At 38.7% G+C, this 25776-nt stretch overlaps 1 protein-coding gene across 3 annotated transcripts; it reads right to left on the bottom strand.

Annotated features, from left to right (window-relative positions):
- Window positions 1-1523: 1523 nt before the first annotated feature.
- Window positions 1524-24909, bottom strand: sema4d (sema domain, immunoglobulin domain (Ig), transmembrane domain (TM) and short cytoplasmic domain, (semaphorin) 4D). Of its 3 annotated transcripts, XM_079485959.1 has the most exons (16): window positions 24811-24909; window positions 19679-19749; window positions 9797-9930; window positions 8812-8957; window positions 8594-8656; window positions 8371-8469; window positions 7535-7628; window positions 7306-7422; window positions 6766-6917; window positions 6305-6480; window positions 5955-6111; window positions 4984-5206; window positions 4728-4843; window positions 4283-4452; window positions 4123-4169; window positions 1524-3341 (listed from the first exon to the last, which is right to left on the bottom strand). In XM_079485959.1, exons 3-16 carry the CDS (start codon window positions 9891-9893, stop codon window positions 2407-2409), a joined length of 2592 nt encoding a protein of 863 aa, XP_079342085.1. In that variant the 5' UTR covers window positions 9894-9930; window positions 19679-19749; window positions 24811-24909; the 3' UTR covers window positions 1524-2406. The 3 variants fall into 3 exon arrangements, with proteins under 3 accessions (XP_079342085.1, XP_079342086.1, XP_079342087.1); XM_079485960.1 differs by lacking the exons at window positions 19679-19749; window positions 24811-24909 and adding an exon at window positions 10763-11059 and having other exon boundaries at window positions 1627-3341; XM_079485961.1 differs by lacking the exons at window positions 19679-19749; window positions 24811-24909 and adding an exon at window positions 10292-10421 and having other exon boundaries at window positions 1627-3341.
- Between the last annotated feature and the right edge of the window lie 867 nt (window positions 24910-25776).

The raw sequence follows: 25776 nt of genomic DNA, 5'->3' as shown, positions 1-25776 counted from the left end.
ATGTAAACTGTGGTATATTGTGCATTAGCAAAACTGGAATTAGCGTTCACAACCATAACATCATAATACAATCATAATATGAAATTGATGGATGTTTGAAAGCCGTTCGAATTCCATACTGTACACGACTGAAGCTTACGGAAGAGAAAAGAAACAGCATCTCTCTTTTGCAATTCAAGATTTTATTTAAGCTCTATCAAAATGTATAAGATTGGAAAAAACTTTGTACATCTTATGTACACATTTACAGACCTTCATTCAGAGAAAAACTTCTGAATCACTCCAATGCTGTTCAAGAGTTCATCACATCCATTTACATTACAACACTTGAATCTCTTTCACCAGATTACAATACAGAAATGGTAAAGCAAAACATAAAAATCATAAATTAAAATCAGAGTTTGATAATTCTTATAAAACTACAATTATTTGCTGCAAAGTAGTCTAAAGGTCCAGATTTGCTCTGCATTCTCCTTTACAAATAAATTACAAGAAAAATTCCAAACCCATTTTTTAGGGCGTCAGAAGATTAGACAACATGCAACAATCCAGGCGCACACACACACCACAAACACCACAAACACACACAATCATTGTCTAAATACTCTTTCATGACTTGCTATTATCGAAATCTGAAAATATTTAAATTATAGAACGGTTGTATGTGTTATACTGAAGTAGTAATTTAATAAGTAATTTCATTTTGGAGTGCAGTTTAACCTGCAAGTTTAAGAGCGAAGCACTTATGGCCAAATCAAAATTTCATGTATTAAATTAAGGTATCACAGAAATGAAAGCAGGAGGTCACATGTCAGAGTGTTTGGACATTGAGACAAGATGCCAGAAACACAAGAGGGAACGAGACGAGAGAAAGACTAAAAAGGCAGGAGACAGAACACAAGAGAAAAAGAAGAGAGGTCAAAGGTACCACTCACCCAAGGCCAGACAGAAGAGAAGGAAGGCCTGGTGAGGATGAAGCCCCCACGACTGATCCATCAGGAGGGGCGGTAACAGATGAGCTCTCCACACAGAAGACGACGATGAGGAAGAGGAAGGTAAGAGAGAGGGGCGGCCGCAAGATGTGGGAAGGGATGAGGTGTCGACAGGGGAGTGAGGAGGAACAGCCAATGAAACTGTGCAGGAAACAGGAAGTGGATGGACGGACAGACAGATGGGCAGAGAGAGAGAGAGAGATTGCGGAGTATCAGTTGAAGAGAAAACGGAGGAATGACATCATGTGAGAAATAACCAGTGAAAACAATGATGAAATGAAAGTGGAATAAAGTGAATAAAGAATAATCTACTATTACAATTGTTATCGGGTGATTCACATAAAGAATGGACTGGTCATATTTCACCAAAAAATCTGAATAAAAAATATTTTTATACCATTTATATATATGGTATTTATACCACACATGGTATTTGACAAAAATGAAGTGAATTGTTTTAATTGTTTTTGTTTTAAGGTAAAATATGGCTTGCTGAGTTTGTGATATTCACCCTATAATTACTAAGAAAATAATTAAATAAAGTCTTTATTTGAAACAATATTTTTTAAAGCTGATGAGCTCACGAGGTCGGACATTAGATGTCTTCTTAATAACTTTACTCTCAAGAAATATTCTGTCATGTAACCACAGGGCCAAAAGAACCATCTCTCTTTAATAAACCTTTTTAGATCAGAAACAAAAGAACAAACAGCATCAATCCACAGGGAAGAGTGCAAGAGACACGTCACAGTGTTCAACGGTTTTGGTGTCATTCATTTCTCATTCTCCTCACGATGAATGTTTTCTATTTGTCAGTCGTCTTCAGACATTACAACAGTCACCTCCACCTTCAGGTTTAGGTGAGAACTTTCACAGAACAGGACCATCATCATCATTATCGCTATTTCACGTAAAAGTTATTACTTCCAACAAAAATAACTTTATTTTAGTTTCACAAAGTCTGGGTTCACGTCAGTTCGGTCATGTGTGCATTCTAAAAGTTGGTCTCACCTGCCAGTCTGGCTTATAGATGCACTCTATTCTGTATCTGTGATACTAAAAACAGCCCTGAGAATTTATCACACACATCCAAACAAGAAAAACAAACACCAGGTCAAAGCATGAACATGTCCGCCACCAGGAAAAAAACACTGACACAAAAAACTCATTTCAGACACCGTTCACGCTAACTTACCAATTTGGTAAACAAGGTTTCCAATTTGGAAACATATGTGAAACGTATTAATGGTTTTTGCAGAGCCGAGGAGAGCGACAAGCAAAAATCTCGATTTATTCGACCTCCGTGTTATTCTGCTGCGGAGAGAAGCGCTCAATGGAGAGGTGAGAGAGAAAACTATACATTTGCATCGACTCCACACCGCTACTGCAAATGACAACAAATACCAATTTAGCATCAGTTGGGCACGTCTGCGTCTGCATATTCAATGGGCTGTGAAATACAATCAACATCAAACGGTCCCTCTTTCGATGAACTATCATCTTTTTCTTTACAGCTTGACAAAGCTCCTCCGTTCTCACACTCGGGTTCTGTCTCGTATCCGGTGTCTCGGAGCGCCCGCATCGCATGTGCTCCATTCTGGATCGGCTGGTCTCCCGAATCCGTCTTTTCCATGAGTCCGGCCTCACACGCAACATACACGGGCTGTGGTTTCTTTTGTGAGCCGAGCAGTGCTGCCCGCAGCCGGAGACACGGCGTTGGCAGGTACTGCATGTAACAGTTATACACCAGAGCGGCGAGAAACAGGAGGAAGAAGAGCAGGAAGAGCGCCAGCAGGGCGGCGCTGTTGTCATGCTGAATGTACTTCGCAGACGGGTCGAGAGTCTCGGTGCGGGTGGGAAGGTTGCTGACGCCCGGGGGGTGATAGTGTTTGGGTTTAATGATATCACTAGAGGTGGTTAGTGGGGGGGCCTCTGTGTGGGCCGGTGTTAGTCCCGATGCGTTACCTTTATTACCTTCTGTCAGGACGGTAGGGTCACGCACCGTGGATCCAACGGCACGGGCGGCAACATCTGATGACGGGCGGTGAGCGGGCACACTGTCGGGAAGCTCCAGTCGGAGGACGTATCTGGCAACCGGACGGGTGAAATTCTTCTCCGCACCGGATTCAATGGCCCAACACTCGTAATGGCCCTGATCCTCCGGTGTCACGCTGTATATAAGCAGGCCGTTCTCCTCCATCAGCAGAAAGTGTGACACTTCGCTCAGATCATCACCATTGAACTTCCACAGCACCTGAGCCAAGTTTGAGCGCACCAGACAGGGCAGATCAGCAGAACCGCCCGGCTTCACCACCACTTGTGTGAAATCCTTCACTGTCAGAGGTGAAACTGAGAGAGATGATAAGAGATTGACAGGTTTACTTTAACAGTACTTGATCCAAATCTTTCCTCATTAAAACATACATGAGGTTTGGGCAGCATATAATTTTTATCATCAGTAATCTGCATCTGATATTCAATGAGCTTTTTATTCTCTCTCTCAAGGCAAAAACGCAAAAATTAATCTAAAGCAAAAAGAAGTCAAATGTAGAGAATTACATGTCTTTAACTCGATCCCTGCCAGTGTTTTAGTTTTGATAATTTTCACGAAACTCTGATGGTCCCGAAACATTTTCTTCAATGAACATATGAACACCCAATATATTAATTGAATGCAAACATTTTTAAATAAAAATAGTCTGTTTTCATTTTTTAAGGTCCTCTCAAAGAACCTATTTTTGTTCATACTGTTTTAGGGATCTGATCCTTAGGAACATTTAACATGGTTTTTCTATAGTAAGTATAGTACTAGTTAGCAGTTTGTAGTGCACTGTAAACAGGGTCTGAATGGCAAATGGACTTGTAGAAAGACTATAGTGTCATAATGAAGATAGATCAAATGTATTAAAGACAAATAAACCTGAGCAATAGCGGGGAAAGAGTTCAAGTTTGTGATATGGTGGCTAAGAGAGATCTGTGGGTTCCTGCTACAGGAAACAGATGCACAAAACTAGTTTAAATATAGACCACGCATTAAAACACACACATGATATGTGCCATGAGAAACACAGCCTGTTCCTATGTCTGGTCTTTATACAACATTAATACGATAACATTTTACATTACACACCTGGAGGGCATATCCCAGCATCCCCTCTGAGGCTCTGAATCAACTTCCTGCGCACACACAACACAGAGTAAATATAGACATTTCACAGTGTATTTCAAAGTCAACAGAGACCTTTTTTCTAAATAAAAAGACATGACACCATGTGCTTCTCATTTCTCACCGTTTGTCAGTGTTTTCGTGGAATATATTCACACATATAGCTGAACGCGTGTCCCACGCACAGTACGGGTCTCGGGCCAGAACACAGTCGTCGCAGGACAGATATTTATCACAGAACGCTGTGCGTGACTGCACCACACCGGAGTCAGAACCAACATACAAGAACTGTGCCTGAGGACGAGAGAACATATATACACACAGTCAGACTGTCCGTGTGCGAGTGAGTAATAGTAGATGATTTGTTGTTGAAGGAGGAAGTTTGAGTCCTTCTTTATTTTCAACTTCCTTCTTGGTGTTTAATGACATTAAATATAATCCATGTTATTTCTCTAAGTGCTCATTACTCAATAGGTCACAATAAAAAGAGGAACAGCTCAACGTTAATCTACTTCAACTTTTATTATCAAAGAGCAAATAAAAACATGAAAGAAGATACATGTTCTTACCACACGCTTGGAAAGTAAAAGTGTTTTGATCGGCTCCAAGTTCGTCAGCAGCTGAATTTCTTCCACCGTGTGGACGTCTCCATCCAACAGCACTGACTTATGCAGCAAACCTTTATCTTCAAACACAGCACAAGACATCAGTAACATACAGTATATCAGCAAAACAGAATACAAGCACGCAAAATGTATCTAGAATTGGAGTATCGTGTACTTTAGAAACGAGAAGCACACTCTCTATTTCACCCGACATTCTCACCTGTGCCGGTAAAGATGACGTCATAGATGTTGCCGTCGAGGGCCTGCACCCTCTCCACGGCGATCTGGGTGTAGTTGATGTCTTTGGTGATGAATCGTGGGCCGTTCCCGATGGGCAGCACCGGGTCCTCCAGCAGCGGGTGATCTTTCACAAACTGAAGGGTTTTATCAGGTAGCTGCAGAGACGAGTTGATGTTCTGCATGCGATTCTGATTGTTGATGCACTGTTGAGAGAGCATCATTAAATATGGTGTAAAGACTACATCTGATATCCGAATATCCAATTAATGTCGGAAATTAAGCCATTTGCAAATCAATACATGTGCTGATCTACAAAACCCACACAGGGGTTGGTCACTAGAAGTGCACGTTTAATACAAATTCAAAAAGAATTTGTGCTTAGTATTTCTGGACTAAATCCCAATCCATCTGCTCAATCTTAATGGAGAAAAATATAAATGTGACCCTTGACAACAAAACGTAAGCATTTCTTAGAAATTGAGATTGTTAGTTCATCTGACAGCTGAATAAATAAGATTTTCATTGATGTATGGTTTGTAAGGATAGGACGATATTTGGCCGAGAAGAACCATCTGTTTCTTAAATTTTTATAATCTGAAGAACCTTTGATCGCCACAGAGAACCTTTTGGGATTCTTCAGATGTTAAAGGCACATTTTAAGAGTGTACAACTATTTAAAATCACCCCTTGAAGCAGTCCAATGAAGTCTTTTGCATAGCATAATACTCACAGAAATAGAGCCTTGATATATTTATGTTTGGAAATTAACAAAATATCTTCGTGGAACATGATCTTTACTTAATATCCTAATGATTTTTGGTATAATAGAAAAATCGATCATACAACGTATTTTTGGCTGATACTAAAAATGATCCCGTGCTACTTAAGACGTCAAGGTTTTGTGGTACAGGGTCACATGGTAATCCAGCAGTCTCTGGATGAGATACTAACCGCTCCGGGTCTGGGACTGGGGGGGACACCGTTAAACCGAACCCATTTCGTGTGGGATTGTTCCACTGTGGCCTTCTGCATGAACTTTCCTTTGGAGAAAACCTCATCCACCGAAGTCATATTATATGCACACACTGCCGACAGACCAACATTCCCCCTAAAACGAACAAAGAACTTCTTCAAGAAAAATCCCCAAATGCATAAAACATTCATTTCAGATTCAGACTAGTGTCTCAGATGACACATCATATACAAAGGAACCAAGACAAACAGGAGGAGGGGTTTCAGCTAAAAATATCAGACACCTCTGACAGGACGAGGGGTTTTATTTCTCCGTTTGAACCACTCACCACTGAGAGGTAAAAACACCATAGATGACTGTATCTTTCCAGTTCACCGCTCTCAGAACGAACACATCATGAACCACATTGAAGACAAAGTTGAGTTCAGGCATCGAACACACCAGTTTGGCTTTTAGAAACGATGTCCATTTCTTCTGCAGCGTCCTCTGACCCCCCTGATCACCCTGTCATATAGAGAGATGTTATGAGGACGGGACCATCTCTTTGTGAAAAAAATACCAAGTATATGAATTTGGTTTGCATCCTATTTTGGTATATGACATATTAGTGAGGTGTGTTTTAAATGAATTTAATATCGTTGTGTATTACTGAAACTAAAATGAAAACTGCCTTGATGCAAAAAAATGCGTTGCCACTACACGTCGCTGTTAGCGAGTAAAAGATCGGCCGTGCTTCATCACATCTGGCCAGGTGGAAACAGATGTGATCTGGTTTAGATAATACCTTACCTTACACACGCGTGCGATTCTGGGGATGAGCAGTTTGCCAAAAAACTCATACTCCACCGACACCTCTGTGAAGAAGTAATAAATCTTATCGTCATCTCTGTCCGGACTGTTCTGTCCCTCCCGAATCACATCTGCAAAAACAAAACTGGGTTCTGCACAGAGAACCAGAAAAACATGAGAAGACTCAATAAGTGTTGATGTGAAAAAATTATGGCAAATGTTCTAGTGATTTTAGTGTAAAACTTAGTTTAAAACTTTTTTTAAAAAGGAGCTAAAATGTATTTCGCAGCGAGGCAATAGAATAACCATTTTGTTCCCTCCAGATCTATTCAGTTAAAGGTTTCAAAAAGACAAATTTCCAATACAAAGAATCTTTTTTTAAACGGAAAGGTTCTGTGCATGTTTATGGTTCTTTGGTTCTTATGGTTCTCCAAAACAGTTCTTCTATATGGCATTTCTTATTACTTTTTATTTTTAAAAGTGAAGTTTCTGAATAGTTGTTTAGTGTATGGTAACACAACCCTGTGCTAGAAGGTGTACCGTTGAGCCAGGACGTAGAATACTCTGTGCGCAGTAAACTCTGAGACGGAGAATATCTGGAGATGATCGGCTCACTGCCCAGAAAGTTATAAGCCGTACCCGAGTACAGCTCCCCATCTGAAGAGAGAACACAAGAAACATCTCACAATGCATTCAAGACTGAACAACGAGAACAAAATATGACATCTGAATCCTGCCGATGTGTAAACCATGTGTGCCTGTTACTTACCGACCATCACAGTGCTGAAGCTCTGAGCAGGATCAAAGGAACATTTCCCCCGACCATCCTCTTTTCTGTTCTCTAGCCTGAAATCCTGCAGCGACTAAAGAGAAATAACATCAGATTGGAAATGAAAAGACAAACTTGCTATGTTCTGATCATGTCTTCAGAAATAGAAAGTGACTATAGAGAATGTGAAGCCGACGTCAAGCCCTATGTTGCATGTTGCAGTGGCGCCGCCATCTTGGGAGGATCATACTCCACTGATATGATGTTTTTGATATGAACGGTTACTTGTTTTGTTTGATATATGGAGAAATAGAAAAGAGAAAGATCCAGGGGATTTTCCTGAACGACTCTGCGTAATGCTATTGCAGTTTTTAATACAGTAAGACCGACCCACTACAGTTATATTTCCTTATCATACAAGAAAAACTGAAAACTGCATTGAACGCACTAGCAGCCGTCCTCCCAAGATGGCGCAACATTCAACGCAGCATGATGTTGATTGACAAGCTCTATAGAAGATATTTCCTTGATCATTAAGCATGTCGGGGAAACGTGTCATAAAATATTCAAGCCTTCAGACCGAGTTTCTGGCAACAGTATGAGGAAGTTTTTAAAATATCTCGAAATTCAGTAGCTGAGCTATTGTTAACATACGATACAGATGTTGGAGTTTTGCTGATCTTAAGTTGAGGGATACTTAAACTGGAAAATCATTTCTAATAATGCTTCACTTTTTGGTATCTTGAAGCACTTACAACACGATGAATCAAGTGTATTCTGTAAATAAGATTGAAAGTTTAAGCAAGTTTATAAAGGTTGAAAGAGCTGTTACACACCACATAATCACAGAGAGGCTGAAACGCATGAGTCCCGCAAACATAAAGACGATCTTCATCCAAAACCTGCAAAACTCGAATGTAGTTTCGACACTCCATCTGTCACACACGCAAACACACAAAAAGCAAATACTTGAAGGAAAACGAACCAGCAAAAACATATTATGGGTCAAATATCAGCAAAAATTCCACAGAAGCTCAGTGTCTTGTTTTTCCACATTACCTCTTTGGATTTTCCCTTTAAAATGCACATTGACATGTCGCTATCTGGAACGTTCCAAAGCAGCTAAAACACCAGTTACAAAGGGAAGGAAAAAATACAGTTTAGAGTTTAGAAGACACACAAGATGTGTTAAATGATAATAAGTTCAATCAGATGACATTGCATCAAACAACAAGCATCTAAGTGTCCAGAGATTCGCCTGTGGTGATATTTCTCACCTGGTTGCTCTTGACGGACACATTGTTCATGTTGAGTTCATAAATGACCTCTCGAGCTCCCACATACAGCACACCTCTGTCCTCACTGAGCAAAAGAGTTGTGTAGTTAAACACACCCGGCTCCCAGAACTCCACCAGCTCCACCTCTACAAACACATCAGATGAGAAGATTGAAATGGGATGGAAAAATAAGAGGAAAATACCTGTTTATGAAATCTGAGAAAGCAATGAAATTATTTTAAAGATGGAGTAGCGCATCACTTACTACACGGCTCGTTGGAATGCTTGATTCTGATTGGCCGGTCACCTTTGCAGGTTCGTTATTTCCAGATAACAACCGCTCAAAACTACTAACACGCGGTACCCGGGAGGTTTAATCATTTTGACAATATTTTTTTGACATTTGAAATATAAATGTATTTTAATCACATATATGACATTATATTTACAAATGACTAAACCAAATTGCAGAAAAATAAACAGATTTTACACCCATAACTTCTGCATGTGGTAAAAATTTGCTAAAAATATTGCTAATTTACATTTCATGTCCAGTTTTCTTCTCGTGTGTCAGTAAGCGGGACAATGTACAACCAGCTGGCTGTTATCGCAAAATAAGCCTTGACTGCATGTGGCACGTGTGTGTGATGCCATCCATTATAACCACAACACACATGCTTCACTGCCGCTGGTAAATCGTGACATCTCACCAATTCTCATCCGATTCATAGCTACTAACATTTATTTCAGTGTTAAATTCGACACAAATGAGAACATAAGTACATTTTCATTGAAAAATAACGATACTAAGAACCTTTTAAAAAACATGATGTCAAAGACACGGTCATACAGAACCAAGTAAGATACAATCAACTTTTGTAAGGGTTGGTAAAGAAATAAAGAAAAAACATCATGAACCATAGTAGTGGTCGGACCAGGTTTTCAAAAAAAGTGAAAGCGAAACAAATGCTGAAAATCCCCTCACCTTCTCGTTTCCATGAGCTTCTGGGAACGCTGGAAGGCCCGTGTGTGGAAACCTCCAGAAGCAATCCCAGAAACACTCCCAACACGCTCAGAGCCATGTTAGACTCCGGGAGCTTTGGCAGCGTGAGGTTTCCTCTGTGAGAGAGACAAAGACAAAGAGAGAGAGAGCGCGTGTGTCAACCACATTATGAGCTCCAATGAGACAGGATGAGACCGTCACCGCACACCTGAGAAACTATAACCACTCACATGTGTTCTCATTCAACAGTGAAACGTTAAACCATCAAACTTTCGGTTAGATTTGAACAAAACAATAGTTTACACATGTACATTAGACCAGATAATGAGTGAAAAAAATATATATACACTACAGAGAACGTTGTAAGATGCCTCAAGAGCTTTAAAAATATCAAAAGCGTCAAAAGCAAGACACTGTAATCAAAGTAGTCTTTTCAAATCATATGTGAAACGGACTCAAATGCAAATCGATATTCACAGAAACTACACGTGCTTTTCTGGGTGTTTCGTGGGAATGTTTGGTGTGAACATTCAGTCAGACGTGTTGTGTTCCACTGAAGAAAATCATACTGCTTTGGAGTGATCTGAGGGCGAGTAAAACATTCCTTTAAAAATATGTAAAAAATGTAGGATTTTCATTTATAGAAATAAAAGTATTGTCATGACTCATGAGTAAGGAGCATCGCTATAGGGTCTACTCAACATTCATCTGGAATGACCCGGGTCTTAAGTTCAACAGGAATTCTGGGAAGGAGAGAAGAGAAATGCCAGGACAGGTGACAAAAATAACCATCAGTGAGTGAGATCGAGACATCCATCTCTCTCTCTCTCTCTCGCTCGCTTGTCCGTTTAAAGGCTTTGACATTTATAGCGATTAATTACAATTAATTTATTCAATGAAGAAAATATAGATACATTAAGAAATTCTGTAAATAACTAGTAACATTACCTAAAGAGATATGAGGATGATGTCGTCTTTTTTTGAAACAGAAAGGTTCTTCAGATGTTAAAATGTTCTTTATGGAATCCAAAATGGCATCAGAGAACCTTTTGAAGCACTTTTTTACAACATGCTCGACAAACCAACAGTGTTTCTGAAAATACTTATCAAGTTTTAAAGTTGCCGTTTTCAAGGAATTCCCCCAAACAGGAAAGTGCTGGCAGGTCTGTACATATTATATTCAAACATTCTGAGATCACAAATACACACGCGTGTACTAACCCTCAAGACAAACACATGATACCTGAGATGATGCTTCCTGCTTTACTGTTATCAACACAACACAACTGTGTCTGTAGAAAAAGAGTTACGCACTTCCGCAATGTTCTCTCTTGAAACTCGAGACTTGATGTATGACACTAACCGAATAACAAGGTTTAAGTTCAGTAATGTAAACATTATAAACAAATGTTTACTGAAAACATGCATGACTGCAAAAAAAACAAGAAAACACTGAGGCTTTGAGATCTAAAAGGCAGTTGTTGATGCAGGCAGGTGTTCACGTGATGCTTTTTTAAGTTTATTGTTTCCTGAGATGTGGAAAAAAAGAGCAAAGAGTGACAGAGAAATTCAATAAGAGGAAACTGAAAATCATCCTACAGATCCAACAGACCATCATCTCAACATCAGAGAAAGATTTCCACCCAACAGCCCGAAGCACAGAGAAAATACCGACCTGAGCGCTCAATTTATATTGAATCTTTAGATGAATCCGTTTCATTTCATTCGTTCTGATGGAGGCGAGAACACATGACTCAATTGGAGGCGTGTGGATTTACCAAACACAATATATTACGAAAAACTCTTATCAGTTCCTTTAGTCGACAAAGAAATGAAGCAAATCCCTCGGACATTTACATGTAGTTCTGCAATCTAATATGAAATGAAGAACAGCAGAAACACATTGCATCAGATATTCATCCAACAGTTTTCTAATATCGTCGTCTACTATTCCGATGTGTCTCGTGAGAACACAATATCCTCACGCAATTGGCATGATGGAGTGCTGGGCTCGAAATTGCGACCATTTTAGTTACATATACTCCCCATATGTAACCTGTGCGACCTGTTTTCATTGCTGAATATTAATTATAATCATTTAATAACTGCACAAAGTATGTGCGTGCTGTGAGCTACAGTGACCGGCCCGACCATTCATAAAAACAACGTCCCCATCCCACAGCGCTACATTCCCACGTTTCTCTATGTAAACACGCGCTAGTGGCCAGACGGACGGTTTCAACTTATGCATCCGTACTTGTGTCTGTGTCGGCTTGCGCTGCCAGCAGCACTTTGAGACAGGCAGCCCGCTGTTGAACAGCAGAGGACTGTACCACAAGTAGAATATAGCAATTGCGAGTTCACATTACGTTATTTTAAATACATTCACAGGCAAACCACTTCATGGCCAGATCAGATCATCTGTCTCTTACATACAGTATGTGCATGTAACGATAAAACATGATGTGTTTATGTAGTTGTCTCTGTTTCTCTGAAGGCTGCGAGGGTTCAGTAAGTGAAGGAAGGAGGATTGACAGTTTGATATGATCACCACCTCTGCTAACATGAGCACTATGCAAAAAGCATATAAAGAAAATCACCACAGCTCTTTACTAAAAGCAGCACCTGTTAAGCAACCAAAGCATCATTTTTGTGCAATTACTTTGACATATTTAAATATTGTTTATTACTGCATAATATAATTTATTAAACTATAACTTTAATTTGAAGGTTATCGGTCTACATTTTTTTCATTTTGTGTTTTTAAGGTGAATAAGAGACTACATATACTGTATTTCATCATTGAGGATTTCAAAAAATCTCGCCTCGTCTCGTGGGATAAGTCACACCTATATCATCTACAAATGTAAAAAAAAGTTCAGACAGAGTCCCAGAAAGTCTACGCAAGTCCGCGAGCATCAGTGTGACTGAATAATAACATACACGCCAGTGACGAATCTATTAGAAATCAACACTTGAAAAAAGCAAACATTGATCTCCAGCAGATGACTTTTCACAGCCTAAGGGAGAAAACAAACACAACACATCACACCAAACACGAAATCATTAAATAGGCCTACACAACATAATGTTGGCAAGGTTTTACTAAAGGAGGTCAAACACATACAAAGACCCTATTGTGTGTGTGTGTGTGTGTGTGTGCATGTGAACAACCCCCCCAAACAAACACACTGTAAACAATTAACAAAAGATTCACACATAGCAGACAATTCAATTTAAAATAACAATATAAAACTTTCTGTAAAAAAGAAATGATCACTCTCTCTGTCTCACCAGTCTCGATGCTTTTGCATCCATCTAAAACCTTTAAAATGATTCCATGCATTCTGACTTATTTACACGGTTAGATTCTTGTGTTGGATTATCATGCTAAGCACGAGCAAAGTGTCAAAAAACAAGTTAAACGCAGTGTTTCTATGCAAAAACTCTCCCTCAGCTTCATTACAAGTAAATTATTTTTAAACCATGGATAACCGTGAAGAAACAGAGGTTCTTATTTTCCCCAGAACAGCGCAGGTGCACACGTAAAGCAAAAGGAGAGCGAGGAGAAGACATCACCCATAAATGTGCTTCGTTCAGCTGTACAAGTGTGTTTGTTTGTTCACGGCATTTCGATGATAAATATTATATATAAACGGTGGATATAACACTGGATTGGCAAATCGTCTGAAACTGATAGATGGCGCGGCCCCAGAGCTAAAAGATGCCGGCGGACATCCACCAAACCATCGGTGCGCACGTGCAAATCTTAAACAAAACGAACATATAGTGAATCAACAGTTATGCAGGGATATTGCAATGATGTATTGTGTGCTCGTGCTTTAGCTCCACTCCCCCTGCACGCCTCTAGGCCCTCAAACTGTTTTTCGGAAATAATCGTAAAACTTGTGTCTTTTATAAATATGATCAAACTAAATACTCATCGAAGATACGAAGTGTGCAATAATACTCTATAGGTACTCAAGACTCAAATTAGATTGGCAAAACTGTGTGTCACGTCCGCTTTAAATATGCATCACTTTTATACAAATAATTTCATTAGATGAAATCAGATTTAGGACTGACGTCACATTGGGTTCATTTGACCCACATGCGCATAGAATGTCAAGTCGACAGCATTCTGGGATCCTAGACAGTTTACTGCACGATATGGTGATTCACACTGTTACTCTATGCATACTGTACATTTGTATTAATGTATAATATACAGTATACGTCACACAGAAGTATGCCATTCCAAACACACCCAATGTGCACACACAGCGTTCTCTTTCAGTATGTATGCTCACAGTATGCCGAGCACCTGTTTTGTGTCCGCCGCACGCACGGGCTGAGAAATGAAAGCTGGATATAAACCATGGCATCCTGCCGACTGGGCAACTATGCGGCGGCCGCGAACATTTAACGCATGCCAAAAGTGCCCTGGATCTACCCCACTGCCCTTCTCTCTTTACCCGCTCTGTTCTGCCACTCACAGACGTGGCACAGTGATCGATGCCGACCCACAATGCCCCTCTGCCAGAATCAGCTTTCCCATTACACCCGCTGACAGCTCCCACAATCCTCGTCTTTCTCTGCAACCTCTCATGCTTTAAGGGCCTGTGTGTGTGTGTGTGTGTGTGTGTGTCTCACAGTGGTTTGTTGTTTAGCTTAGGATTGCTCTTTTCCAAGACTCAGAGTTTCAGGACTCGATTTCCTCCCCGAGATTTGATGGGGTCTTGAAATTCTAGGTCATGATGACATCATAATATGTACAGTATTGGGCACAATTATACTTGCATAGAAGTTTACGTCAAATAAATGTTTGGGTAAACCATGCATTTTGAATATTTAATTTGATGTGTAATTAGTTATGCCAATAATTGCATTACCTTTCATATCCGATTCTGTTGGGTGATATCATTACATTTTCACGTCACACAAAAAAGTGGCATCCTGTACCATCATTAAATTGAGTTTGCTGACAGATTTGCGGCACACCCATACAGCAGCGAACCCGAACTCTTTGGTTTGGCATCAGATGTGACTAAACTCTCATGACATCACAGTGAAGTGAAGTGACAGCGTGCAATTACAGTCCATATGGAAGAAAACTAAAAAATCAACTCGGTTACATGTCAGACAACCTTCACATCTAACCGTAATGCAGGGACTGGCAATGCACATCCCCTTTGAAGTCTTTAATAACAGAACATGACACAACACCTGCTTTAAAAACAGAGAACCACAAGATGAGAGAGTACGATACCCGGCCACATTACCAAAGTTTAACTACACAATCTTCTTTTACTACACAATAACAGAGCAAAGATACTGAGCCAAAGCGACAGCGGAGAGACGTTACATTTCCGTCACACACTTGCAGTATTAAACCAATCACTACGCTCTGGTTAACTGGCCAATCACAGCACACCTCGCTTTTCAGAACGATGAGCTTTGTAAAAAATCTGCTCGTTTCAGAGAGGCGGAGCAAAGATGAGATACAAACATGCACGGTGTGTGGAAAATACATTGCATTACATCTAAATCAAATGGTTATATCCGCGTCATATGACCCCTTTAAATTGCAGATTACTTTTAATAGCCTACATATCTTTATGTGTGTTGAACTTTCTCCTATAAACTTACCATCTATAAGCTTAGTTTGTTTATTTTTTATATAAAAAAAAGTTACGAGTACACTGTAAAACAGCTCCGTCAAAAAATGGAAAATTTTCTGTCAGCTGGAGCGACAGAAATATATACCGTAAATCTTTTCCCGTATAATGATAGGATATAAGGATATATCATTTTTTTCCAAGTTTTTCTGATAAGTTGCAGCCTTTTTTGTTTTTGTCATTTTTTTACTTTCAGAAATATAATAATAAAATAATTATTGTAAAATTACATGCTAAATGGTTTTCTTGTAAATTTGCTGCCTCTTCTGTAATTTGAGGGTATTTCAGAAATACATTATAAAAATTGTTAAAATCTTTTTGTACATCTGTTCTCTGACATTCTACGTGAAAATAAATGTTTTTCTGGTAAATTTGCTGCCTTTTTTGTTGTTCTGATTTTACGTTTTTTAATTGTATTTCAGAAATAAACCGTACATTTTTTTTCTATTCTGTTCTTTGACATGTACGTGAAAGTAACAGATAAATCACAACAACAACATTATTGGTCTAATTCTGCATGAAACACAAATAAATATATGTATATAAATAGAAACCTCTAAAGAGCATCTGAATGAAAGCAGGCAGTGCTCTGGTTATGATTTAACTCCTGCAGGAAAGAAAGCTAATAGAAACCCAAAGTAAAGGACACAAAATAACTCCTTCAGATATAATTACAGTGGCAGAGAACAGGGCAGTTCTAAAGTGACCACACAAAAACCCTCATGAGGGGTCAGTCCCAGTGAAACCTATATTTACACAACATCTTTAAAATACGCACGCTTTACATGAGTGTGACTACACTGTAAAACATAATGACTACCTCTGGTTCTCTCTTAAAAGGCCAGAATGAAAAAAAACATCTGCATCTCTCATTAAAGCTTCCAAAGGGCTTTTACAAACAGATGTCACAAGATCATTTCATTAAAGAACATTTATAAATGTTTCTCAGTCAGTCCCAAACAGCCATGAAATCTCTAAAAACTTAAAAATTATTTTGAGATGGTCTCTGGTATGTTTTCCACAGCTGTATATTTGAATGGATAATTTTAATGTTACTTTATGAATTCCTACATAAAAACCCTGCTTTTGTCTCACTTATGTTTTTTGAGTATGTCTAGGATTCACATTTCCTCTGCAGATCTCCAGAACCAATGAACTAATCTGAAGAATCAAAAAAGGTTTTTGAAAGATCATTTCAGAACATTATTAATTCAAACAAAACAAACAGAGACAATAAAAGAATACTGCTCTGAGGTTTATATGCATTGACTGTCTGAACAGATCAAAGACAGACGTCTGGACTCTGATGTCTAAACACAGGTGCTGTGTGTGTGCGTGTGTGTGTGTGTGTGTGTGCGCATGACAAAATCTTAGGAGACAGATCTTGTTTAACCTTGGGAGGGCCAGATTGCTTTCGGTGTGTTGTGGTAATCATGCTACTGTGTGTGTGTGTGTGTGTGTGTGTGCACGCGCATGTGTGCGTGCACGTGTGTGTTGTTTCAGGAATCATTAACACTGTGTGTAAGTGTGTGTGTGCATGAAAGCGGGAATCTTTAGTTTCTCTCTGAATAGTATCCGTGTATAAATAAAACTCACACACAGTGGGCGATCAGGTTTAAGAGTGGGTTAAATTACATCCCACCCTACCACAGGACACGAGAGGAGTTGAAACAGAGAGAGAGCGAGACAGAGATGCCTGAGGAAATAAAAAGAGCCGTGTTAGATTCTGGTTATTTCAGGTTACGATCTCTGTGCAGAATACGGTCAAATCATCAAAACTATTTTACCTTGGATTTACAGAAAAGACACATTTGAAATTCATGTGATCACATGTGTACAACATGTGCAAAAACACGTGTGAAATGCTTGTTTTATTGGAATCCCATGTGAAACACGTATGATAACATGTAGAAACCCATGAGATCACCACATGTCATCCCATGGGTTTTTTACCTATTATCCCATGGGAATTCACACAGGATTCACAAAAAAAGGTTCCAAAACACATATTTCACATGTGATATCATGTTTTTTTCCACATTTAAATTCTGTGCGTCTTTTCTGTAAGGTATAGAAAAACTATGAGCATCTCCTCCAAAGTCCAATCCAAAACCCAGAACATTGACTACTTAACAATTAATGTAACGCATCAAAACCATCAGCTCATAAACATGTACATAGCACGTAGATGTGATTTAAATCTACGATGAGCCACTCTGCACAAGACAATCAAATTACAACCCAACAATCCAACAAAACGTCTGGCTGCAAGTCAGCAAACAAGACAAAGATTCAGATTTAAATGATTAAATCTCGTACCTCACTGTTCATTAATATTCTCTCTTTCTGCTTACGACAGGTCACACTAAACCAGAAACTCAGCGATTTCATTACGCCATATATCGTCCTGCTTCCCGTTCATGACAGTTCCTCTTTCTGCCCCACCGAGCCTTCACAACAAGAGAAAACCCCAGGACTCTTACTCAATGTCCCGGGATCATTAACATTGTAAGAGGACACCATCTTTAGCACGGCACCAATTTCACGCTTGGATTTAAGTTCAGTCAAGACAAAAAGGCCTTCTGGGATTCTTTTGTGAAAACTCCCAGCATCCCCGGCTCCTTCTGCACCTTGGCAAACATGAGAATAAATGCTCATTCGGACAGTCTGATTCTTTTAGTTCTCATAGTAGTCTTTTGACTGCCCACATTGAATATTGCAGCCCAGAACCGAGCGTTTCAAAGGAAGAGACTGTCATCTTATTGGTACATGGATCAATGATGAAAATTATTAAGCATAAAAACAATACGGGTAATACTGCTTTTAAATGCTGTTTTCCCAAAAAACAATGAAAAATTTCTTTTCCGAGCAAAAATAATAATATCATACATTTTCCCCTAAAGACAACCACTAAAATGTCAGTCAGTGTAATAATCTTGTCAGGCATATTAATAACAAAAATCAATTTTTGACATATTAGAAGCCCAGTTTCTCTTACCCCAAATGCTGACTAATTATCATTTCACTTTTTATGTTTTGCCACTATCCTATAGGTTTTGTCCATTTGTCATTAATATGTTTTACTCATTTAAAGCACAATAAAATGTACATATTAAAATATATTAAAGAATAAGTGAGCATATTACAAGTCAGAATAAGCATGTTGTTAGAATTTGAACATAAATATTGTTTAACACTGAACACAATTTATTTAACACAATTTTAACCAGATTTGACATTTTATCCTCCAAAAACTTAGTTGAGACCATAAAGTAGACATTTAATGTGCTTTCTATGGATGTAAATTCACTTTTGTATATTTCTTTTGATGGGGACATCTTAACATCTTGGACAATTCCAGTACGTTGAGATCACTTTACTTTGTTTTACATTACCTTTGCATAAAAAAAGGCAAACAGTAATGCTAGGGTGTTTCTTATACAGCATCTATGGAAGTCACAGCAAATTTGACATCATTCTCTGCGGTTATCAGGCTCTCTCGATTTTTTTCATTTTGTTGAAAGTAGTAAAAACCCTATAGTTGTGTTTTTCTGAGCAAATGAGAACGCAAAAAAATATATTTGTGGTAGTCTCCCATTATAGAAGTTTACCCAATAATGATAACTTCTGCTGCTGAGAATCCCGGAAACATGAAAAAGGCCCATTCGCTCCTAATACAAGTCTTAATTATTAAGAAAATTCAACGACGTGAAACACAAAGTTCAGTAAGTATGTTGATATCTCTTTACGATTTCTTGATCTAGTTAAATATTAAATGCATTTGTATTATTAAGATGATCAAAACCAGACACATGCTTGAGACCGAGAGTGAAGAAGCCAAAGTAGAAACCCGAAACAAAGTATCCCAAGCATAAAGGAAATCATAATAAAGGAGAGAACTGAGCAAACAGAATAAAAATAATCAAATAAACAATACAAGAAGTAAACTGCAGGGCATCACTTGTTGCTGAGAGGTCAGCAGAACGATAAAAGAAAGCAAAACAAGAAAACAAGTAACATGCAGGTTTAAACACAAGATCAGCACACGTGCATGAGCCTGGCCGGTCTCAAGGGGAGGAGTTTCATGCAGTGATGTCATCGCAGCGGATGAGTGAATGAGCAGAAGCCCCAAAACAAACTCATGAGGAGAGCGAGAGGGAGTGTTAAAGTGGATGAAGCGTCTAACCTGTGAATCTTCCACGCTGTTCGACTAGATGAGTGGATCCGTCCTTCAGTGAGAATTATAAAATCCGCCGGCTAAAGAGAGACACAGAGATGAGAGAGAGAGAGAGTGTTATCATGGAGTGACAGATCGACTGGACGTATGAGTGGACGTTAGACATCGCACATATGAAAGACACACATCACACATATTTATTAAGACAAGAGAGTTTTAGGAAATGTGAAAAAGATTTCAAACGGTAACAGAAAGCCATTACAAGACACAAGAAGCTCAACCTTAGATCCAAACACACACGTATCTTTGTGGTTGTATATCAGTATAGGGGAATATCACTAGATTTTTCAATTCAAACAATAAACTCTTATTGTCAGAATCACTAAATAATTATACATGAACGGCCACAAAAAAGAAAAGCAAAACTGCATTTCGAAATGAAACTGGCAGCAGATTGACAGTTGAAGGGGAGGAGTTAACGTATGCCCCGCCCAAGCCGTCTAATTTACGTCATTTGAGATGGACAGCCACTAGAGGGCGGAAGTGCATTTTTGGATTCCAACTAAAGATAATGAGAACTTAAAAAAGAGAATGACCCACATTGACAAGCGACAGTATATACAATAAACGCTGCAATATATCATGAAGAAATAGGCATTGTAATTTTTTTCACAGGGACTTTAAGTATTAATTTATCCGTTGCCTGCCATTTAAATATATTGGAAATTATATTACAGTTTCTCAGAAAAACACCTCTCGAAAGAAAGAAAGAATTTAGGGCAGATTGAAGTTTAACATCAGTGGTTTTAACAGCCTGTCTTAAAGACGGTTAATGATATTTTCACACACGTAAAACACTCACACTGACAAACAAACACTGTTCCGCCTCTATTCACACACGACACACAACAGCAGTCAGGTGGAAAACAAAAGCAAAACAATACTAGTCATAACATTAACATGACATCCTAGACATTTGACAGAATTACAGCAGAAATTTTACTCACCAACTTAAAATCATAAGCAGATGATGAGCTATGATTTCTCTCAACACACGACTGCTACACAAGACTCAAAACACGGCTGTTTTACACAAACATGTAAAAAAACACTATCCTGAACAATCTCTGATCTCATGACATTCCAGAACCGGTTTCCATCTGATAATAGCAGTATGTACGTCCCTTTGACGATACCATGCCAGTAATGCTCACTTTCCATATTCACACAGATTTTAAATGACACTTCAAAAAATTTCCATTATTTTTAAAGCTACGGAGATTTTGTTGAAAGGGCAGAGAAAATTCAGAATTTAGGAATCACAAAAAGTCCTTGGAAACACCCATCGGTCGAATCTGAATATGACACAAGACACAAGCAAATGCAGAAGAACTATCCACAACTTTTGTCTTGTTATCATCACAGAGATCATGAACCTATAACTAAAGAAACCATCAGAAACATTTCATGTATGTATGAGAGAAACCGAGTGAACTTCAGCCTGTTAAACGTGAACGAGTCAAGGGGTCACTGACAAATCAAGCCAGTCATGCAGACGTAATTCCAGCGCACAAAAACACAGAAGGCCGTGGAACACAATGACCCAATGAGGGACTGTGGTGCATGCTAATGTCTTCCTGATGTCAGTCTCAATTTAATTCAATCTCCCTGAAACTTTTGTTTGATCAGCACTGAGAGGACGTTCTCAAAGTCTCTAGTTCACCCTCTCCCAATCTCACACACCAATTTAAACTCTTGTCAGATAACTGACAACAGCCTAAAATTGATGTACTCCAAGTCAAAGGTCACATCGAGAGGAAACCATCGAACGGCACTTCAGACAACTCGGACAAAAAGTGTCTTCGGCATCCGGCACGTCTCACGCAGCGACCGAGGTGTCAGTCAAACATAGGAAGAGGAAGCGAAAGGTGTCACGGGTCGCCCTCTTCATAATGAATGATTCTATCACTGAACGCAGAGACGATCATTTGATTGTTAATAAGAGTTGTGAGAACAAACAGAGTTGATGGATGACCGTGGCACTTGAAAACCAGAGGAGGATATTGTTATATTTCAATACAGGCCATGATATCTCACGCAAACCTCTCAAAGACGACCACTGACCAGTGAATGTTCAAAATGTAGGCCTGAAGTAATTGAAATATCTACTTCGAATGTTATAAACGTCTTCAACATTTGTTAATAGTTTTAGTTGTGAATGAGATGAGATTTAAGAGCTATCTCACATAAACAATACTGTAGTATATATGGTACATAGTATAATATAATCAAGATCAAATTAATATTAAATCCCACAGTAGTTTTTCATGTGGGGATGATAAGAGATATTAGTCAAAGGTTTATTAGGTCGAGATTCACACGATATGTTACGTCTACCTTAATGTCTTCCTGACAAAGCAACAGATGAGGTTTGTGTTCTTTCTGTTTATTGCATATTTGAGAAACAAAAAGGAAAACCTGTCAAAACTGGAGATGACTTAAATGATTTGTAAATGATTCACTCTGACAGCGGCTTCACCAGATGGTTTCCGGTCTGTTTTGAGTCGTCATAAGCCCAGAGGTGACAGGTCAGAGGATCTTGACCTTTGAACTGTGCCTAAATCATCTCCAGGTCATGTGACCTCAAGCTGTTCATATGCTAATGAGACACTGTCATCCATGAGGAGCAGAGAAGGGAGGCGAGTGTATATGAACAAATTTCATTTTTCACGTAGTGAGAATGAACAACACACCACGAAAAAGATGTGTTTTGAAAAGAATAAAGCAATGTTAAAAAAATTTGCTTAATGAAAGAATTTCAATGTCAGAAATAACCTTATCAAGTAAAGGAATCATATTCAAATAAATAAATCATGCATGCTTTATTAAATTGATGCGAGAAATCTCATTTTATTGGATTAGATGATAACGCTCTCTCCAAAATCTAATAACGTGGATCTTCATTCTTTCATCAATATTTTAATGACTGACTTGCATGTGTATCTACAGAAGATTTTTTTATATGCGCCATGCAAAGGAAATGCACAATTTGCAGTTTTCCTGTTTTGCACAAATTGCAAACACACAAGAAAGATGTTTACAACCAGCATCATGCCCACATACTGACCACGAATGCTTATTTTACAGTAAACCCAAAATTGGTATTGAAATGTGCAATTCCCTATATCGAGATAAATATAAAAATGTACTCAGAGTAAACACTAATCATACAGACACGGACTGTGAATACACACACCAAAAAGACTAAATCTACACGGTTTACGCACGTAAGCACCCAGATCTGTAACCAACACATCATGTCACCAAAATAATGTCTACCCATCCAAAAAGCTTTTTTAAAAGAGAGCATGTGTCAGTGTAACATCTGCTCAAAACCTTTTTTAGGGAACTTTCTGAGAAACTCAAATATAGACAATAGGCAAAGCTATTCACAAACAATTCAAACAACGAAGATTTGAAATAATAAAACAGTGAAGTGAAAATGATGCACTGGCGTCCTCAAGAACACTTATGTGTCAACATTAACTGAGACATCAGACAGACAGAGAGAGAGAGAGAGAGAGAGATGAAGAAAAGGAGGAAGACATGTATTCAGATATACACGAATCCAAAGAAGTGTTGTGAGGAGGGCGTCTTTGTTCTCTGGTCCTTTCTCTGTTCTTCTTTCTGTCTCTTCAGACGCACATTTATCATTCCACCATACAAACAATTGCGCTACAAAAGTGACAGGCACAGGCAAAACAATAGACGACTAAGGCGGGGCCTCCGATCAGCCGGTTGCTAGGATACATCTGATCTTTCTGACAACTTGTCAACAAGCTTGACACTTCCACGAGTGTCAGTGATGATGATGATGCGGCTTGAGATGTTATTCGATAAAAAATATGTTAAACTTGCGACACGAGCAAAGTTAAATTCTATGTGAAATATTTTCAAGTTTATTTGCGTCTCAGATGAATGTCAGCGCATTTATTTGCATATGATGTCAACCTGTACAAACAAACGATTCACTAGTTCAGGAAACTCCAATAAATGTCAGCTTGGCTTCAGCTCTCCGTCCAAACTTTTAAGAGTCATCGCGTGTGTTAGAAAGGTATCTGACAGCTGTCAATCTTGCGTCAGCATTCACTCACAACTTCTCTGACTAAACATCTTTTTTCTACTGATCTAGAACTGCATCTACTGTGATGGTGCGAGATACGTCTTATATCTCAAATGGAAAGAAACCCTTTACAGTCAGAAAATAAATTAAATGGTAAAACTAGTATTTCTTTAGTGGGTGTGCGGTTGTCAAGACGTAAGATCCTTTACTATGTTGTACACTCAGGTCTCTGTTGATGATGCAAATGAGACGTATGGATGTGTAAAATGAATGTCGATTGTAGAGGTGAAATAATCTGGATTTGAGTCAATTTGATCAAACTTTTGGGTTCATATTGAGATCTCCAATAATATTGACTTTTGATTGCAGACGTGACAAATCTGAGCTCAGTTTGACACATTGTTGACATCTCTTCCGAAACTCCAATGACAGACACATTTCTGACTCTTTCTCAGGAGAAATGCATGAGAAATGAGATTTAAGCAGAAGTTTCCATTTGCTCTACTTTAATCATTAATCTCATTCATGTCCATTAATAAAATATCACCTGGTACTTTGCTTTCAGGTCACTAGCTTGAAGACCTCAAACTCAGTCACCTTTGTGTGAAGAACATTACCATGATGTCAAACGGTCAATCTAACCCTCACCCTCAGCTAATGAATATCTACTGAAGACCATAAAACATCTTTTTATCTGTCAGCGGGGAGAACTCCAGATGAAAGACCACACAAGACACACACAAAAAAGTGACAATTATGGGCCAAATAGTAAAACAAAAGAACAGCCAGCAAGACAATCTCAACACTGCCAAAACAAAAATGCAAATCAGCCTCAACGCAAACACCCAACATCTCCGAGAGGCCCTCAGAGAAAAGACCCTTTATGGGCCAGTGTTTTCCCGTGAAGACGTAGTCGCGGTCCTGCTAACCTGATGATAGACTCTGACATCATACAGGAAAACAAGAAGAAAAACAGGAGATGCATTCATGGCACACAAGATGCGGAACAACTACTTACTTGAACGCCATGGCATCGAGGGATGAGAACTGATTCATTAAGTATTCTTGCGGAGGTTCGTGTCGAAGCAGCTGAAGATGGAGCCGAGAGCTCTTCAGGGATCTGAGGAGAGGCCACAAGAACGCTTGGGTTAGGAGGGGGGAGATGTTTGAACTCTCGCACACAAAGGCCGTGTTCAGAATGAAGTACTCGTGTCCTTAACATACTAGGCAGTATGCACTATAACGCCTACTGGTTTTTAAAAATAGAGCCTGATAAAGTGTGCAAAAGTTTTCAAGACAAACATTTTCAACATTGAAGTATCTGCAAATATCATATTGCTGGATGAGTGAAATCAACACCAGATCCTATCGTGACATCACCTGGTTTACATGTTGTCAATACATTACATTTAACTCAATCCACTTAGATAATATATTTAGATATACAGAGTCGAGTCTTAACATTTAAGCATTTAAGCTTTCATTTAGTTTTAGCTTTTATTTTTTTTAGATCTTTAGTTTTTATGTAAATTGTTTCTTAAACAGTTTTAGCAATTTTGGTATATGCTTTTGTCATTTTATAATTTATTTGTTTACTTGTTCAAATATTAATTCGAATTAAACGAATTTCAATTTAATTTCAATTTTTCCTTTAGTTAAGTTTTCCAATAATATTGATTGATTTCAATGAAAAGAGACGTTTTCAAAGTTTAATTTTAGTAAGCTAAAATAACCTTGGCATGTAGTGAAATAAAGTTTTAGAATTACACTATTCTGGTCAATGCGTCACACTTGAAAGTGGAGCGCGTTGCATTGTGGGATGCATTTCTCCATGCAACACACTGATTGGTTGTTGTATATTGCAGATTTTGGAAAATTAGGTCACACAGCCATGTATGCACCAGATTCATATATTGTCCATAGTATGCAATGCATACTAAATAAAAAAATACTTGACGCTTTTGTATAAATCAAAAACATGTAA

The sequence above is a fragment of the Barbatula barbatula genome (genome assembly GCF_947034865.1).
Source record: "Barbatula barbatula genome assembly, chromosome: 22".
Classification (NCBI taxonomy): Eukaryota; Metazoa; Chordata; class Actinopteri; order Cypriniformes; family Nemacheilidae; genus Barbatula; species Barbatula barbatula.
The sequence above is the reverse complement of the archived record's forward strand: the minus strand, read 5'-3'. Positions and strand labels throughout refer to the sequence as shown.

What these genes read in the sequence shown, in the direction of transcription:
- sema4d (XM_079485959.1), bottom strand. Translation starts at nt 9,893, where the DNA reads ATGGCTCTGAGCGTGTTGGGAGTGTTTCTGGGATTGCTTCTGGAGGTT. An exon ending in AGCCTCTCTGTGATTATGTG is followed by an intron (nt 7,629 to 8,370) that starts GTGTGTAACAGC and finishes ATTTCTCTTTAG; the next exon opens with TCGCTGCAGGATTTCAGGCT. An exon ending in TTTTACTTTCCAAGCGTGTG is followed by an intron (nt 4,453 to 4,727) that starts GTAAGAACATGT and finishes TCTCGTCCTCAG; the next exon opens with GCACAGTTCTTGTATGTTGG.